This window comes from Mesocricetus auratus, unplaced genomic scaffold (genome assembly GCF_017639785.1).
Source record: "Mesocricetus auratus isolate SY011 unplaced genomic scaffold, BCM_Maur_2.0 Super-Scaffold_100007, whole genome shotgun sequence".
Taxonomy (NCBI): Eukaryota; Metazoa; Chordata; class Mammalia; order Rodentia; family Cricetidae; genus Mesocricetus; species Mesocricetus auratus.
In genome coordinates, this window is record NW_024429191.1 from 51019901 (window position 1) to 51035249 (window position 15349).

Below are 15349 nucleotides of genomic sequence, written 5' to 3' on the forward strand. Positions count from 1 at the left end.
TCAGGACCCTATCATCTTCATCTCCACCAACAGGAAACAGGTTGAGCATGCCCTGGCCCCATGAGGATGTTAGTGCAGCAGCCAGTGGCAGCCCAGCTCTGTGTGGACACCTCCCCTGAGCTGTGATGGGCTTAGACTCACCAGCACACCAGCACTAGCACCGCCTTCATCTTACAGATGGAGGACTTAAGGTAGGAAGAGGTGACATAACTCCTTAAGGTCACACAGTCAGGACTCAAGTCCAGGCTGACCAAAGAGGACATACACTTAGCCACATTATGACATTCAATCAGTCTTCCCTGACTGAGTACTAGCCGTACCTTGGGCTACCTCCATTAGAGAACTTATCCCTATAGGTCTCTGGAGTAAGGCTGCCTTGGTGTGACTTCTGGCTCCATTCTCTGCATAGCTGGGGGAAATGGATAAATCTCTCAGGGACTGTTTCATCTTTCATTCAAACTGAAGCACAGGAAGTGGTTCCTGACTAGTGTGGGGACCCTGGCACTCCGAGTTCCTTGACAGAGGACTCTTAATGACCATATCCCACTAAGGATTCTCTGCAATTCTGACTTGACACCAGATGGACCTCCCAAGGAAGGGATATCCCCTCCACTTACACCTCCCACACCAAACCCAGACCATACAAATAAGCCAAAATGACTCACTTAGAGACGAGTGAGAAAGCCTCCGAGCAGATGGCAGGACAAGGGACAAATTTGATGAGGATGTGGCCCAGGGCAGCAGGGAAGTGGGCGCGCATGACCTTCTCCAGCACAGAACTGAAGGTGTGAATGTCGGCCGCCTTACAGGAAGGGTCACTAGAGCCGGTGTCTAGGACGTTGCCCCCATGCAGCACCAGAAGGAGGACATGTGTCTTGCAGGAACGCTGTGAGCAGCCTTCCTGAGAGGGACATGGCACGGATAGAGACAGGCAGGCAGCAGGACCCCAGGATGCACAAGGACAGAGACACAGGAACTATGGCTGACACTCCATGACCTGTGTAGGACTCTGATGCATCCAGGAGGGCCAGACCCTCAATGGACAGCATAGCAAGATGAGTCTATAGTGACTCTTCTTGTTTCTATAGGAGCCTGAAGCCCAGAGAAGAACAGGGAGCTACCCAAGGGTCATACAGAAAAGAACTGGATGGAGGCTAGGCAGCCTGTCTACTCTCCTAGGGTTCTTCCTAAGATGCTGGCTACAGACGGACGGGATGCCTCCGAAACCCATCACACCTCGCCATCTTCGTGGATCTCGATGCTTCCTTGGGCTGGGAACCTCTGTCTTCTCAGGGACACCCGATACAGTTCTCCTGCAGAGAGGACAGACAGAATGTGGCAGGCTCCCACTGCACTAGCACTCCCTGGGTGTAGCTGGCCACATAAGGGAGGCCCTGATTTATTGAGATGATGGTATTATAGTCAGGAGCTAGGGAGGGTCACGTGGTCCAGGACCCTGTCTCTGGAGTATGTACCACACAAAATGGCTTTGCCATTCTAAGGAAAAGAAGCCCAGTTGAGGCCAGCCATCACAGACAAGACAGGATGTCCTAAGAAAGAGCTGCCCTGCTTACTTCACCAGTAACAGCAGCTGTGCTAGAGACCTCTGCCGTCCAGGAACTTGATGCACATGCCCCTTGAGAACAGCTGGAGAGCTGCTGTGTTTTGTGCCATCTAAGTGTGACCGGGCTAAGAGATGCCCTGTGCCTCCTGGGTGTGCCTATGAGGGGCTTCCAGGAGGGTTTAGCTCTAACCACAGAGGCTGAGTTGAGAAGATTCAGCCCCTGGGGTAGGCAGGCACCATCCCCTCTGCTGAGGTCTGAGCAAAACAAAAGGGTTGGGATGGTCACAGCCTTAGGATATCGTGTTTCTGGACTCCACCTTCTGGCTGGAGTTGGGGACTTTATCTCCCTGACTCCCCTGCAGCTCAGGCCTTTGGGCTTGGACAGAAACGATGCCACTATGTCTCATGGGCTTTGGACAGAGGGCGGATTACAGGGCTTCCCAGCCTTTACTGTTGTGCAAGCACAGCACTCATTAGAAAAAAATCCATTTTGATTTTTGTTTTCCTGCTTTTGGGGGTGGGGTTGTTGTTGCTGGGTTTTCTTGTATTATGTTATTCTTACATTATTTGTTTTTATATACATGCAGAGGACAACCACAGCAGTCAGTTCTCTCCTTTGATCATGTGGGCCCCAGGGACTGAACTCGGGTTATCAGGTTGAGTGACAAGTGTCTTTATCTGCCAAACCACTTTACCAGTCTGTTCTTGCTGTTTTGTTATTTTTTTTATGTCTATGATTTATGTTTTACCTTAGTGCATAACTGTGTAACACACGTGTCCCTGTTATCCACAAAGGGGAGAATAGCATGGGACATCAGATCCCCTGATACCAGAGTTACAAAAGGGTTGTGAGCCACCATGCGGATGCTAGTAAATGACCCCAGATCCTCTGCAAGAACAAATGCTTTTAACCGCTGTGTTAACTCTCCAGCTCCATGCTGCTTTAAAAAAAAGTATTAACAAACACCTGCTTGGGACTGCGAGTGTAGCTCCGAGGGAGAGCTTATGCACTTGCCCACCATGCACAAGGCCCTGGCTGGGTTCTGTTTCCACCGCAAATAATAAAATAGTCAAACCCAGTCGAAGCTCTTAGTGACATAGCAAGGTTTTGAACTATAGGACCATGGTCCAGGGGAAGGTGAACACTCAGTAAGGGAAGGCCACCACCTGGCATGACACTTGGCATCAAGCAGGCACTTTGGGGTTACTTGGAAGTGCTTTTCTCTCACTCCAGCTAGCTGCCTAAGCCAACACCTACCAGCCAGGAAGGACTTCTCAGGCCTCTGAGATCCCACTGCTTTAAGACAGGGGTCTTTAGCCACTTGTTTTGTAAATAAAGTTTTCTTGGCACACAGACAGTCCATCCATTTATGAATTATCTATGGCTGCTGTCACACCACAGGCCTGACTTCAGTAGTGCCAACCCACTCACAGCCCTCAAACCATAAGATATTTATCTGGACTTTTCCAGAACTACGTACCAATGCTTAGCCTGAGACCCATGCTCAGTGTTACATCAGACTGAGTCAGACTTTCATATGGAAAGAGATTTCAGATATCCCACAGCTACCCTTTACATAAACAATGTATGCTTCATCCGGCCCACCCTGCCGCCTCTCCCTCCCCCAGGAGATGGATATTATCGCCTGCGTGTGGCTGAAACTCATGGCTGGACTATGAAGTACGTATCTGCCTCTGTTGATGGGAAACTCACCTTCTCCCTCAGAAGTCCATTCTAGATGAGGATAACCCTCCCAGTGCCCGTCTCACCCCTGCAGAGTTAGTGGAGGTCCTTCACATGACTCTGTAGGCATCCCTAGCTAACCTAGGTCTAGGTCAAGATTCCCCAGCCTGGTCCAGGGAGAACAGTCTGCAAAGAATTCTAGACAAGGAGCTGTTCTCAGCTGGGAAGAGCAGTTCTGAACCATCCGCTCCTTAAGACACAACCCTGGGCTGGAGGAAACTGCTTTGTGAGCTCTGAGCTGCCTCTGTGTAGTTGACAATTGGTTCCTGGGTGATGGGGCAGTTTGGTTCTTATGGGGAGAAGGCCAGGACAAACGTTCCTGAGGCCTGACTCTGCTTGCCACTTTTTCTGATTCTGTTAGTTTTTGTCAGTTTATAGTGTGTGTGTGTGTGTGTGTGTGTGTGTGAGATATGTATGCATATACATATGCACAATGACACAGCCTACACGTGGAGGTCAGAAGACAGTCTCAACCATTGGTCCTCACATTTCACTTAATTTGAGACAGGGTCACTTGCAAGCTTCTGAGAATTCTGTTTCAGTTTCCCATCTTGCAGCAGGAATACTGGAATTATAGACACCTAGTCTACTGTGTCCAGCTTTATGTGAGTTCTGGGGATTCAAACTCAGGCACTCACACTCGTATGGCAAGTGCTTTACTCATGCCTGCTTCTTGTTTTTAAGGAGACAAGCTCTCCTCAAGCAGCCTAGGCTGGCACGGAATTCACCATCCTCCTGGCCCCTGCCTCCTGGGTACCAAATTTGAAGGCCATTACCACACTTCCCACAGGCATCCTGTCTTTTTCTAACTACAAAAGACCTGACCCTAAGCCTGAAGTGGGAGGGGCTTAAATTCTGCACTCAGGACGGATGACAGTAAAAGACAATAGCAATGGGCCCACTTCAGTGAGCCCTTATTAAGGGTTGACATGTGTCAACTCACCCCCCCCCCGCATTTGCCTTCTCAGTTTAGATGGCTCTTGTCCTTAGCCCCATTTTACAGATAAGTAAACTCTAAACTCTATAGTTTATACATCTCACGTCATTTGGGTCAGCCATATAACAAATAAGGTCAAGGAGTCCCCGCTAGAGGGCCCCACCTCCATAGAAGAGGACACTAAGCCAAGCGGTGCCCCGCCCTTCCCAGTTGCAAGCTGCAGGCTGTCCCTCTCAGCAGAAGGAAAATGCAGAGAGCATCTGATGAATTGAGTATGGGTCTACTGCCCAAGTCCTCTTTCTACAACCATATGTCACCGGGGAAAGTGTCTGGGAAAGAAGCCAATGCCAACACAAAGTAAAAAGTAGTCTTGAGGTGCACATGGCCTCTTGAGCACGCATGCTCCTCCAGAGCAGGTGCATGGAGGAACCCAGAGTGTCACGGCTAATAGCAGGGGTGGGGCAGAGGTAGATAGGGCATCTCTACTTCTGAGACTGTGGTCTCCAAAACCATGGACTTTGAAACCAAAAGGCCTGAATTCAAGCCTGGTCTTTTATCAGCTGTGTGACCTAACCCTGTTTCCTCACCCAGAGTGCAGGGATGCCGCAGTGATAACTCCCTTATGGAGCTGCAGAGATAAGTGAGTTCCTATGGGTGACACCTGTGAAATGTGTTAGTTGCTATTGTTATTCGTATTATCCAGGGTGCAGGAGGGTGGGGCATGGATGACAAGATGGGGTGGAGGCTGATAGGGACATCACCACCTCCACACTCCCTGCCCTGCCGCCAAGTCCCTCCCCAAGCCCTGGCAGGCTCACCGACCTCACTGGGCTGGGTGCCTGCTTGCAGTGTGATTACAGGATTAAATGCTGTGATTGCCACAAATTACCATTTCAAGGCTATAAATAACTTGCAGGGAAGACATGAGGGTCCTGCTGTCTTCCGGGCACCATGCCCTCTGCTCGGTGGGGGCTGAATCCTGCATCTTCACTGGTGACAGAGACCTAGGAGCTCCCACAGCTTCCATCTTCCTGGTGTCAGCTCCCTGGAGCCCAAACAATACTCATGGAATTGGTGGATGCACACAGCATCTTGGCTATAATGATGCTGAAACAGTTCCCCCAGTCAGTGGGAATGAGAGCTGAAGGCTAGAGACTGGGTAGGGTATCTCCAGCATCACTTCTCCCTGCCTCGCCCCCTAACAGAAAGGAAGTATCTCATTCCCTCTGCAGTCTGGGGACAGAATCTTGCTTCCTTGGATGCACAGAGCTATAGGTAGTGTGCTCTGAGTCATGGAGGTCAGGAGACCTTGCCAGGTAGATGCAGGTTCTGGTCCCTTGAGCACTTCCTGCCAAGACCAGAGTCACCCACAGGATAGCAGAGGCCTCTGTGAACAAGCAGGAGTGCAGACTTAAGACTGCCCTATCTGTCCTATGTATGTCTGTACCCTTCCCATTGTTGCTACTGTTGCTGCTGTTCTGCCGCTACATCTTAAAACTAGCTCTTACTATGTATCCCAGGCTTGCTTCCAATCCTTGACAATTCTCCTGCCTCAGCCTTCTGCATACTGAGATTATAGGCAGGTACCCCCACACCCACCAAAGGCTAGCTCTTTTAAGAACCTCGCATAATAATCAAGATGCTGGGGTTGATTCTCCCACAAGACAGAACTCCTCTGCTCCTGGTCATCTTTGCTTATGCCATGCTTTGTGCCTGCAAGCCTTTCTTCCCATTGCAAACTAGAAGGTGCATATGTGTTCTGTGAAACCCTACTCATTAGCCACTCCTTCTGGAAAGTCTGTTTCCATCTACCTAAACCAGGATATTACCTCACATGCAGAATGGGGCGTGACCGGCTATTATATGGTTATTTTCTTTTCCTTCCAACCAGGAGCCTCGTAAAAGCAGAAGGTGCCAGCTCTCTGGGTCTGATACTTTTGTAACAACTGCTTAGGGTGATGATCCCATGCCTCACCCAGCCCTGATGCAGGAGGGGAGGAGCTTGGTCCTGCCTCAACTTGATATGTCATGCTTTGTTGACTCCCATGAGAAGGCCTTACCCTTTCTGAATGGAGATGGAGGAAAAGTGTATGGGGGGGGTGTGTCAAAGGGAGGTGGGGTGAGGGAACAGGGGGAGAGGAGGGAGGAGAAACTGGTTGGTATGGAAAATAAATTTCGAAATTTAATTTTAAAAACTTAATTAAAAAAAAAGAAGTGATGATTCCAGGTGCTCAAAGCTACACAGCTTCTCCAAGCTGCTCAAGTCCCAGAGACTCCAGGTTCAAGGAAGAGTCACTCCTCCTCTTCCTGGGTGAGGCAGAATTTCCTGAGCAAGTACTGGGAGGAGCAAGGATCTGGGAACGCTAGCACATCCTGACCTGCATGCTGGAGGATCCCCAGGTTTTCTGCTGCTAAAAGGCTAGCAAAGGATCCTGAGTAGTGGAAAGCCACCTGCAAAGGGCCCCAAGACCTGATCATCAAGCCACCTGTTTCTCTCCACCACCTGTTCATTTCTGTTTGCACGGCCCTGTTCAGAGTGGGTCCCTACGGGGCTCATACTTAGGGGAGGTAAGCTGGTTTTGTGTCAGTGTTTTATGATGGGCTTTGAGGCAAGCCAGCTACCACAGTGCCTGCTCCCAGCACCCTACCAGCCCCAGCTCTGGGATTGGTGACCCACCCAGCTTACCATGGCTCTTTCTGCCGTCTGAAAAATAGAGGCTATTTTTGCTTAATCACAGCCTTGAGAAAGCACAAATCCTGATCATCCCTTCTAATTACCATGCACCATACTGCTCCAGAGACAAAAGGCAAGGTCAGCACCCACATGCTTGGTTCCCTAAGCAAATCATCACCCTAGCCTGGCAGGAGAGCCCAACTGTTCCTAGTCACTTGCCATCTACTGCCAGGACCCAGCGGGAATGAATGCTCACTACTAAGTTTCATTCTCCATCCTACCAGTCCTCTGGCACTGGCTGTCACATCTACCAGCTACCCGTGGGAGCAACTGAGGGGAGCTGGCCCAGCCTAGGACCATGTAGCTTGTCCTGAAAGGGACCTAAATGTCTGCAAGACAGAATCACGCATGTAAGTAGAAGCATCATTTTGCAGCAACCCTGGTGGCTTTGCTCTCTTGATCTGAATTAGATCTTGAATGTCCAATCAGTGCCTGTGTGTTGGGGGCTTGGTCTCCAGGCTACAGTTCTACTGGAAAATGGGGCCTGGTGGGAGGAAGGGGTGTGGACTTGAAGTATCTTTGGGGCTCCCAGGCCCTTCCTGTCTCTCTTTTTGCTTCCTGGCCAGCAGTTCTCAACATGCTATACTGTGAAACCCAGACTCCAAGCAACCATAGACTGACACCTCTGAAACTCTGAGCAAAAAATCACAGGTGGGGATTGAGCTCCAATAGCAGAATGCAGACAGGACAGAGGGAAGCGGGAAAAACAACAGGCCTTTTCCAGAAGGTTCTTGGGCTCTCATAAAACCGCAAAATTTTCTATCCAATGAACCTTCCACTGGGGGCTACTTGAAAAAGTGAAAATGAACCAGCTGAACTCACTTGAGTGTTCAATCTATCTTTTTTAAAGTTAATTGTATCGGTGTGGGTTTTTTTTAACAGGGAGTTGGACTAACATGAGCCTACTTCCTTACTCTAGCCCCATCTTGCTGCTAGGCAGTCCCCAAAGGCTCCTCAGAGCTGGACTTGAAGTCCTTGGCTTCAATCATCAGCCAGATACCAAGTTATGCTCCCTGAATGTGCCCCAGCATCCAGCCTGGGAAAACAACATTCTGGGTAGTTGGAAGGGGTGGGACAGGGTCTTGAGCCTTGTAGTTGAAGCAAAGCATCTAAGTGTTATAAATTTTCTACATGCTGGGACAAAGGTTGATTTCCTCTACTCTCCACTCTTCTTTATGATCTATTTCTTTAGTTAGCCCATATTTATTTTAGTCTCAAAGTGCTTATGAATATGTACTTTGGATGGACACTCTAAGCATGTGTTGCCACATTTCACCAAGAACACTTAAAAGCTGGTCACACACTTACATCTTGTATTAGGTTTTAACACATAACTCAGCATCCCTTTCTGATTTCTGCTCTGCTGGTTATCTATCACCCAACTTGGGTCAGAACTTAAAACAACCAAAAAAAAATCTAGCACCAGGCTACAAAGATTTTGAACTTGGAGGATTGTGTGAGCAAATTCAAGTCATATGATCAATCCAAGTCATATGCCTAAAACTTATCTAGGTCATATGACCAAGTATACTCACATGATTCAGGGCTCCAAAATGAGATTGCCCAAACCAGAATTACAGTTCAAAATGAGGACTTCAAGCCACATTGAGGGCATATCTGAAGCCTGACAATTTGACAGGAACACTATAAAAGTCTAAGGCCAGCCTGGAGAAGAGTCAACCAAGTGGACCTACAGATTCACACTGCATGCCCAGGCTGCAGATCCATGATGCAAGCCCACACTGCATGCCCAGGTTACAAGTCCACACTGCAGATCCATGATCCATGCTGCAAATCCACACTGCATGCCCAGGCTGCAGATCCATGCTGTATGCCCAGGCTGAAGATACACACTGCAGGTCCATCCACACTATAGATCCATGCCACATATTCACACTGCATGCCCAGGCTGCAGGTCCATGCTACAAATCCACACTGCATGCCCAGGCTGCAGAATCCACACTACAGATCCACTCTGAAGATCCATGCTGACCGGGCGTTGGTGGCGCACACCTTTAATCCCAGCACTCGGGAGGCAGAGGCAGGCGGATCTCTGTGAGTTCGAGACCAGCCTGGACTACCAAGCGAGTTCCAGGACAGCCTCCAAAGCCACAGAGAAACCCTGTCTCGAAAAACCAAAAAAAAAAAAAAAAAAAGGATCCATGCTGATTTCCATAGCAGATGTACAAAACAAGTTAACATTGCAGATGTACACTGCAGGTCCATGCCATTGGATTCCCCACCACAGACCTACTGACTCTGTGGATACACACTGAAGATCCACACCATAGATCCAAACCACAAACCACAGATTCATACTATAGATCACTTAGTAAATATACATTGTTGTTCCACACAACAGACCCACAGTGAAGATGCACACCATAAACCTACACTGCAGATCCAGTTGTAGATGCACGCTGAGCCATGCTTGAGCCAAGGAAGCAGAGAGCAGAACAACAACGTGTCATGGTGGGGTGAGCATCTCCTGGGTCAGCATACTTTGGAAGTATATACAGCTGTCCACGTGGCCTGTACTGGCCTGCAGGCAGGGAGTTCTCTTTTACTGAGGTTATGCAAACAAGTTATGCAATAGTCACTCGATAGGGATGCTGGGATAGAATTTTCATCCAGGGTTAATGGAATCTAGAAACTGAGATCCCTCCTGTGCCTCCTTAACCCTCTCAAGGTCAAAATCTAATTGTATCCACCTGACTTTGCCTAGCTAACAGACAGATGTAAACCAGGGACTAACAGATACTAGCCAGGTGAAAACTTGCCCCTTGCCCCTTGCCCCTTGCTAGGGTCTGGGACCTAGACCCTACCTCTTAAGAACATACTGTTAGGCATCCTAAATGAGCATGGGAACAGCTTGGAGAAATAACTCAGCTAAGGAAACTCATTTCAGGACTAGAAAGCCACTATCTTGAATTAGGATTTGAATTGCCAGAGGGGTGTGACATCCCCAACCCTGGTGTCCTCACTGAGCCCTCTATACTGAACACGGGTCCTTTCATCGGTGTCTCCAGTGTCCAGTCCTCACCCCATGTCTCAGGCAGTCTTCACATTCTCCTGAGGAAACCCAGACTCAGAAGGGGTAAGGGACTTTTCTCTGGATGGAAGTAGAAGGCTTGAGTGCAGAATGTCCCCCAGGGGCTTCAGTTTCTGAACAACCAGTCCCCAGCTGGTGGTATTTTGGGGAGGTTGTAGTCATAGTATCTAGGAGTGAACCTGTAAGAGTGAACCTTTAAAGGCTATAGTCATCCTTACTTCCTGATCCTCCAAGGTATGAATGAGCAACTCCATGGGCCTTCCCCACACAGTGAACTCAAGCTGTGAGTTCTCCTTTAAATTCATAACAGATATTTTGTCACAGTATGGGGAAAGCTGGCTGATACACATTAGATGATTTGAACTCAGGTCACAGGTCAGGGTCAGGCTTCTAACTTCCTAAAGTTAGGAAGGGAGAAGGAAAGTGGTGATCTCTTCAGTCTCCAAATGCCTCCTCCACCTCACAAAGGGCCAGGGCTGGAAGGGAAATCAGGCAACCCTTGTCATTGGGCACAGGTGCCTGCTGGGACAGTGGGGCTGCCTCTGCTAGGATTTCCTGTCTAGTCAGTCCTGGGCTTGCCTGCCTGGAAGTCCACACTCTCACAATGGAATGTAGCAGCCTCATCCAGCCCAAACCCCCTTCAGTCATCTCTTCTGAACTCAGGGCTCCCAGCCAAGGGACAGGGAATGACTCTCACACACAAAAGGTGCTGAGAACCTGCAGTAGTTTACTGAAATCACCCACAATTCCTTGTCTTTGTTTCTCAGATCAGCCACTGTCAACACCTTGTGAGAAAACAGATTTTCTTTATTCCTTGCCAGTGAGAGTAAAAGTCAATACAACTTCTTTGGAGGGTCATCTGACAATGCCATTCAAAATACAAAACACCTATGACCCAGCAAGTCCACGTGACGAGTGTTACATTAACCACTGCTATGTTGTTTACAATACTGAATGATGAGAGGCAATCTATAGGGAACAAGCTAAATAAAATACATCACAAAAACCCAGCACACACTCAAGTCCGAGATCAATGAACCTAAGCATTGTAGATGTTCTGAGGCAGAAAGAGAATCGTGGTAGATTATCCACAGAAGGCAAGGAGGGAAACAGAGTACACAGAGCACTCCCATCTGTGTGGGGTATATATAAAAATATATATGGAAGCGAATATTTATGGATATGTTCATGTTTGCAGAGTCTGGAGTAGGATGAGATACTTGTCATCCTCTTCACTTCTGGGAAGAAGGGCTGGGTGAGCAGAGCTGGGCACAGAGAGGGAGAGGGAGGGACATGCGTCATCCTTCATGCCTTTTGAGGTTTTTACCTTGTTCACGGATGGCCTACTCAAAAAACAGATCAAAACTAAGAATATTTTCAAAGCGCATATAACAAGGTGATTTTTTTTTCCTTTCTGAGAGTTTTCCTTTCTTGGCTTTGTATTTTCTGCCTGCTCCAACTCCTTTGCCTCAAGGTTAGTGGCAAAGCTCCCCAGATCTTGCTTTCCCTTTGTTACCAGGAAAAGCGGATTTGAAGAATTCCTTCAAGATAAAAGGTTTCCACCTAGTCACCCAGCTGAGGGGAGGACAAAGACCTGGGCTGGGCCCTTCACAATCTCATGAGGGAGGGGAATGCAAAGGCCTGGCCACCTTGAGACCCAGGAATCCACCAGGGGCTGCAGATGGAGACAAACAGGAGACCAGGGACTGGGTTGAAGGTCCCTGTCCCCTCCAGTGTGGGCACAGGGATCCTGCCCATGTGTGCTTGGCACAGAGCTGCAGACACCAACCACATGTTGGGGAAGATGAGGAGTCTCAGGGACAGTGACAGGAAAGTCAGGGAAGGAGATACCTGTAGAGGGATCCTTCATCTGCTCAACTAGGTGGCCACCAAAGTCAAAGCCATCCCGGCTTTCAGAGAAACAGAGGACAGTGTGGTTCCTCTGCATCAAGTCAGCGGTCTGTACCGATTGGCTTCCAGTGCCCCACACACCCACCCTAAGCCCCACCCCTGAAGCGGAGGCTTCTGGTAAGGTTGAGCCATGGGAGGCGCTATAGGAGAACTAGGAAGAGGCATGCTCCCTCTGTGCCAGGCACTCTCCAGGAAGCTGCCCCCATGGATGCCAACTGGGTCATCCAAGAATTGGGTCCCTCTGCAAGGCTCTCCTCCTGCCATGTGCTTTATGAGCCGGACCTCTGCCGGAGGCCCGGACTACAGTCCACAGCTCTGTGAGTCACCATGTCCTCTAGAGCCACCTTTCCGCTTGCTTCACACTCCTTTGCCAACCACGGTCTGCCCACAGCCCCCACTCTGCTCATCTCTCCCTCTTCCCCCCAAACTCCGGCATTTCTGCCTTTCAGACAGTTGGCAAATACCCCCTTTCCCTCTCACTACAGGGACCTTGAGCCTCTGCTTCTTATGCTTGGACTGTTGAATACTGCTCATGTGTCCAAATTTCTTACAGAAACATCCATGATCCTTCCTCCTTGAGAGAGGGTGAAACACACACACACACACACACACACACACACACACACACACACACACACTGCCTCAAACCATCATGGATCTCTCTTTCCTGGGACAAATATTTACAATTGCCTTTAAATTTTTAAATTTTTTTTATTTTATGAGTATAGGTATTCTGCCTACGTGTGTGTGTGTGTGTGTGTGTGTGTGTGTGTGTGTGTGTGTGTTTGCATGACTGCATGCCTGGTACCCCTGGAGGCCAGAAGAGAATGTGGCACCCCCTGGAACTTGAGTTAGAGATGGTTGTTAGCTTCCATGTGGGTGCTGGGGATTGAACCTGGGTCCTCTGGAAGGACAGCCAGTCTTCTTAACTGCTAAGCCAACTCTCTATCCCAGAAATCCTTACAATTGTGTGTGTGTGTGAGAGAGTTCATGAGTATACATACGCATAAGCAGGCAAATATCAGAACTCGTGCCATTGTATACATGTGGAGAACAGAAGACAACTTGTAGGAACTGATTCTCGCCTACCATGCTGGTTCCAGGGATAAAATTTAGGTTGTCAAGCGCCATTATCTGCTGAGCCATCTCTTCAGCCCACAATTATAATTTTATAGTTATTTGAGGACTCTTTCCTCCAGCTCCCAGACTATAAAACCCTTAAAAGATAGACTGTGTTCATTTGGCTCTGTTCTGTTTTATCCCCAGAGACTATCATGGCCCTGGATAATAAAGGTGTTCATTAAATATTTTTCAACAAACAAGCAAATGGACTAATGATTTGTTCCCATTCTGCACCACAAGCACCAGAACTGTACACAACCCCAACACAAGAGATGCTGTGCAGAGAGAATTGCATCTGTGCACACGACACACGCTAGCCCCAGGTAAATGAGCACACCAGTGCACTGCCACATATTAGTGCACAACCACAGGTGTGGGGGCATGTGTTTGTGCACGCGCACAAAGCAAGGAAGCATGCCAGGCCCAAACATACGCACACATGCAAGATAAAGTGCTCCCAAGGCGGACGTCTACCACCCTGAGCTCATTAAAGCTGGCTAAATATAGCCTGTCTGCAGCTGTGCTCAGCAAGCTGCCCACACAGGCCAGGAAAAGATACCAGTTACCAGGCGGAGGAGGGGAGGCCAGCTGTGGGCAAGGGGCTTTGTACACTGTGCCTGCGGGGGGGGGAGTCATGCCAAGTGGACGATGATCTGAGGGTTTGTAGGGAAGGAAACTGTCCTCTGGTTTTTGAGCCTAGACAATGAGGTACGACATCAGCCTTGACCAGTGGGGAGGGTGATGAGGAGCTGCTCCAAGCTCAGACTAGAGCCAGGGGTTGGAGCCCAAACTTAGCCCCCAGATATATCTGCCTCTTACAGAGGCTACGGTAGGGATGAAGATGCAGATTCAGTCTGGAATCAGGAAATTGGAACCTAGTATTGGTCATTTCCAGGTTCTGGTCTGGGAATTAGAGAGAGTTAAGACTCCCATTGAGCACCCCCACTCTGATCTACAAACATGACTGTGGTGAGTTGTCCCACACCTGGGACAGATGTAGCTGGTGCCAGCACTGGCCTTTGGGAAAGTCAGCTGACAGGCAGCATGTGTCAAGTTCTTGTATGCCATGTGGGCCAGGCCCAACCCTGAGGGCCACAGTAGGTAAACTTTTTTGCCATGCAGAGGAAGCTTCGGGTGCCCTCACATGTCCCTGTCCTGTGCACAGTCTGAACCCAAAGAGATTTGGCGGAAGGTGGGGGAGTGGGAGGGGGCTGATGAGCGGTATTGAAGCTAGTCCTTCAGAAAAGTGTGTTTGACAAAATGAACAGAGTACTTCCCCAGGTACCTGGGGCAAATGGGGAGAAAAAAACTGCAGGAAAGGAGGGAATTTAGATCCAAATTGGCCAGGCATGGTCAAGCTCTAAGGAGTGGAAAGAGCAGGATGACCGCCCGCCTTAGAAGTCATCTGCTCCTGGACATCTTTGTTTTCACATTGTGACCCTGAAGTCATGGTTTCAGTCCTTCCAAGCTCCAGGTTTAATGGATATCAGAGGGGAAAGCCTGGGCACACCAAGCACCTACTGACCCGGGAGGTCTTCAGGAAGTACGTCACATACCCTTCCATGACACTTGTGTGGGATATCAGTAGAGGCAGTGGACTTCCATCTTGTAGACAATAGCTCACAGCAAGGGCAGGACAGCTCCCTACATGTAGCATGCCATCCAGCCATGGAGCCATGGAGCGGGAAGTGAGGGGGTCCCCTGAGACCTGCATCTCCCTGTCATCTGCTAGGAAGGAGGATGCCTCTGTCCCTCCCTGGGATGCTGGGGTGGGTGGGATCTCAGGCTTTCCCACTATTCTATGAGAAGTGTGTGCTGCATACCATTCTGTAGAAAAGACGAGATTGCACAGACACACACAATTAACATTCAAACTACAACAAAGGGGAATACTGATGGAAGGAGAAAGGGACGGACAGGGGACAGGGAGCACTGGACAACGAGTGAATGAGGCAATCAGGGCTAGAAATCCTAGCTTTCCTACAAAGACCTCCCTGCCACTTCTAAAGACGAGAATGGGAGACACTGGAGGCATGGAGGTCAGCGTAGGAAGCCAGGGCAGGTTGGCAAGAGAAGGCTGGGCTTCCTATAAATGAGGGATGGTGGCCAAGAGAAGGAGGTGAGCCTGCGTTCTGCTGGAGGCAGTGTGCTTTCCTGGGGTCCAATTTGGCAAGGTGGTGGTGAAGATTGTGGAGGTGTTGTCTAGAAAGAGCCCAGGTTTGAATTTGGATTTGTGGAGAATGGTGCTTTTCTCTCTGAAGGGAAGAACACAGAAGTGAGCTTCA

General features: G+C 49.2%; 1 protein-coding gene across 2 annotated transcripts in view; it reads right to left on the reverse strand.

The window, feature by feature from the left end:
- Positions 1-15349, reverse strand: part of Pitpnm3 (PITPNM family member 3) — a 90584-nt gene that overhangs the window by 27264 nt on the left and 47971 nt on the right. For both annotated transcript variants that reach the window (XM_040749065.1, XM_040749064.1), the window contains 2 exons: positions 1237-1313; positions 666-901 (listed from right to left, as the gene is read on the reverse strand). In XM_040749065.1, the coding sequence (XP_040604999.1) occupies positions 666-901; positions 1237-1313 (313 nt within the window). The remainder of the gene's footprint in view (positions 1-665; positions 902-1236; positions 1314-15349) is intronic.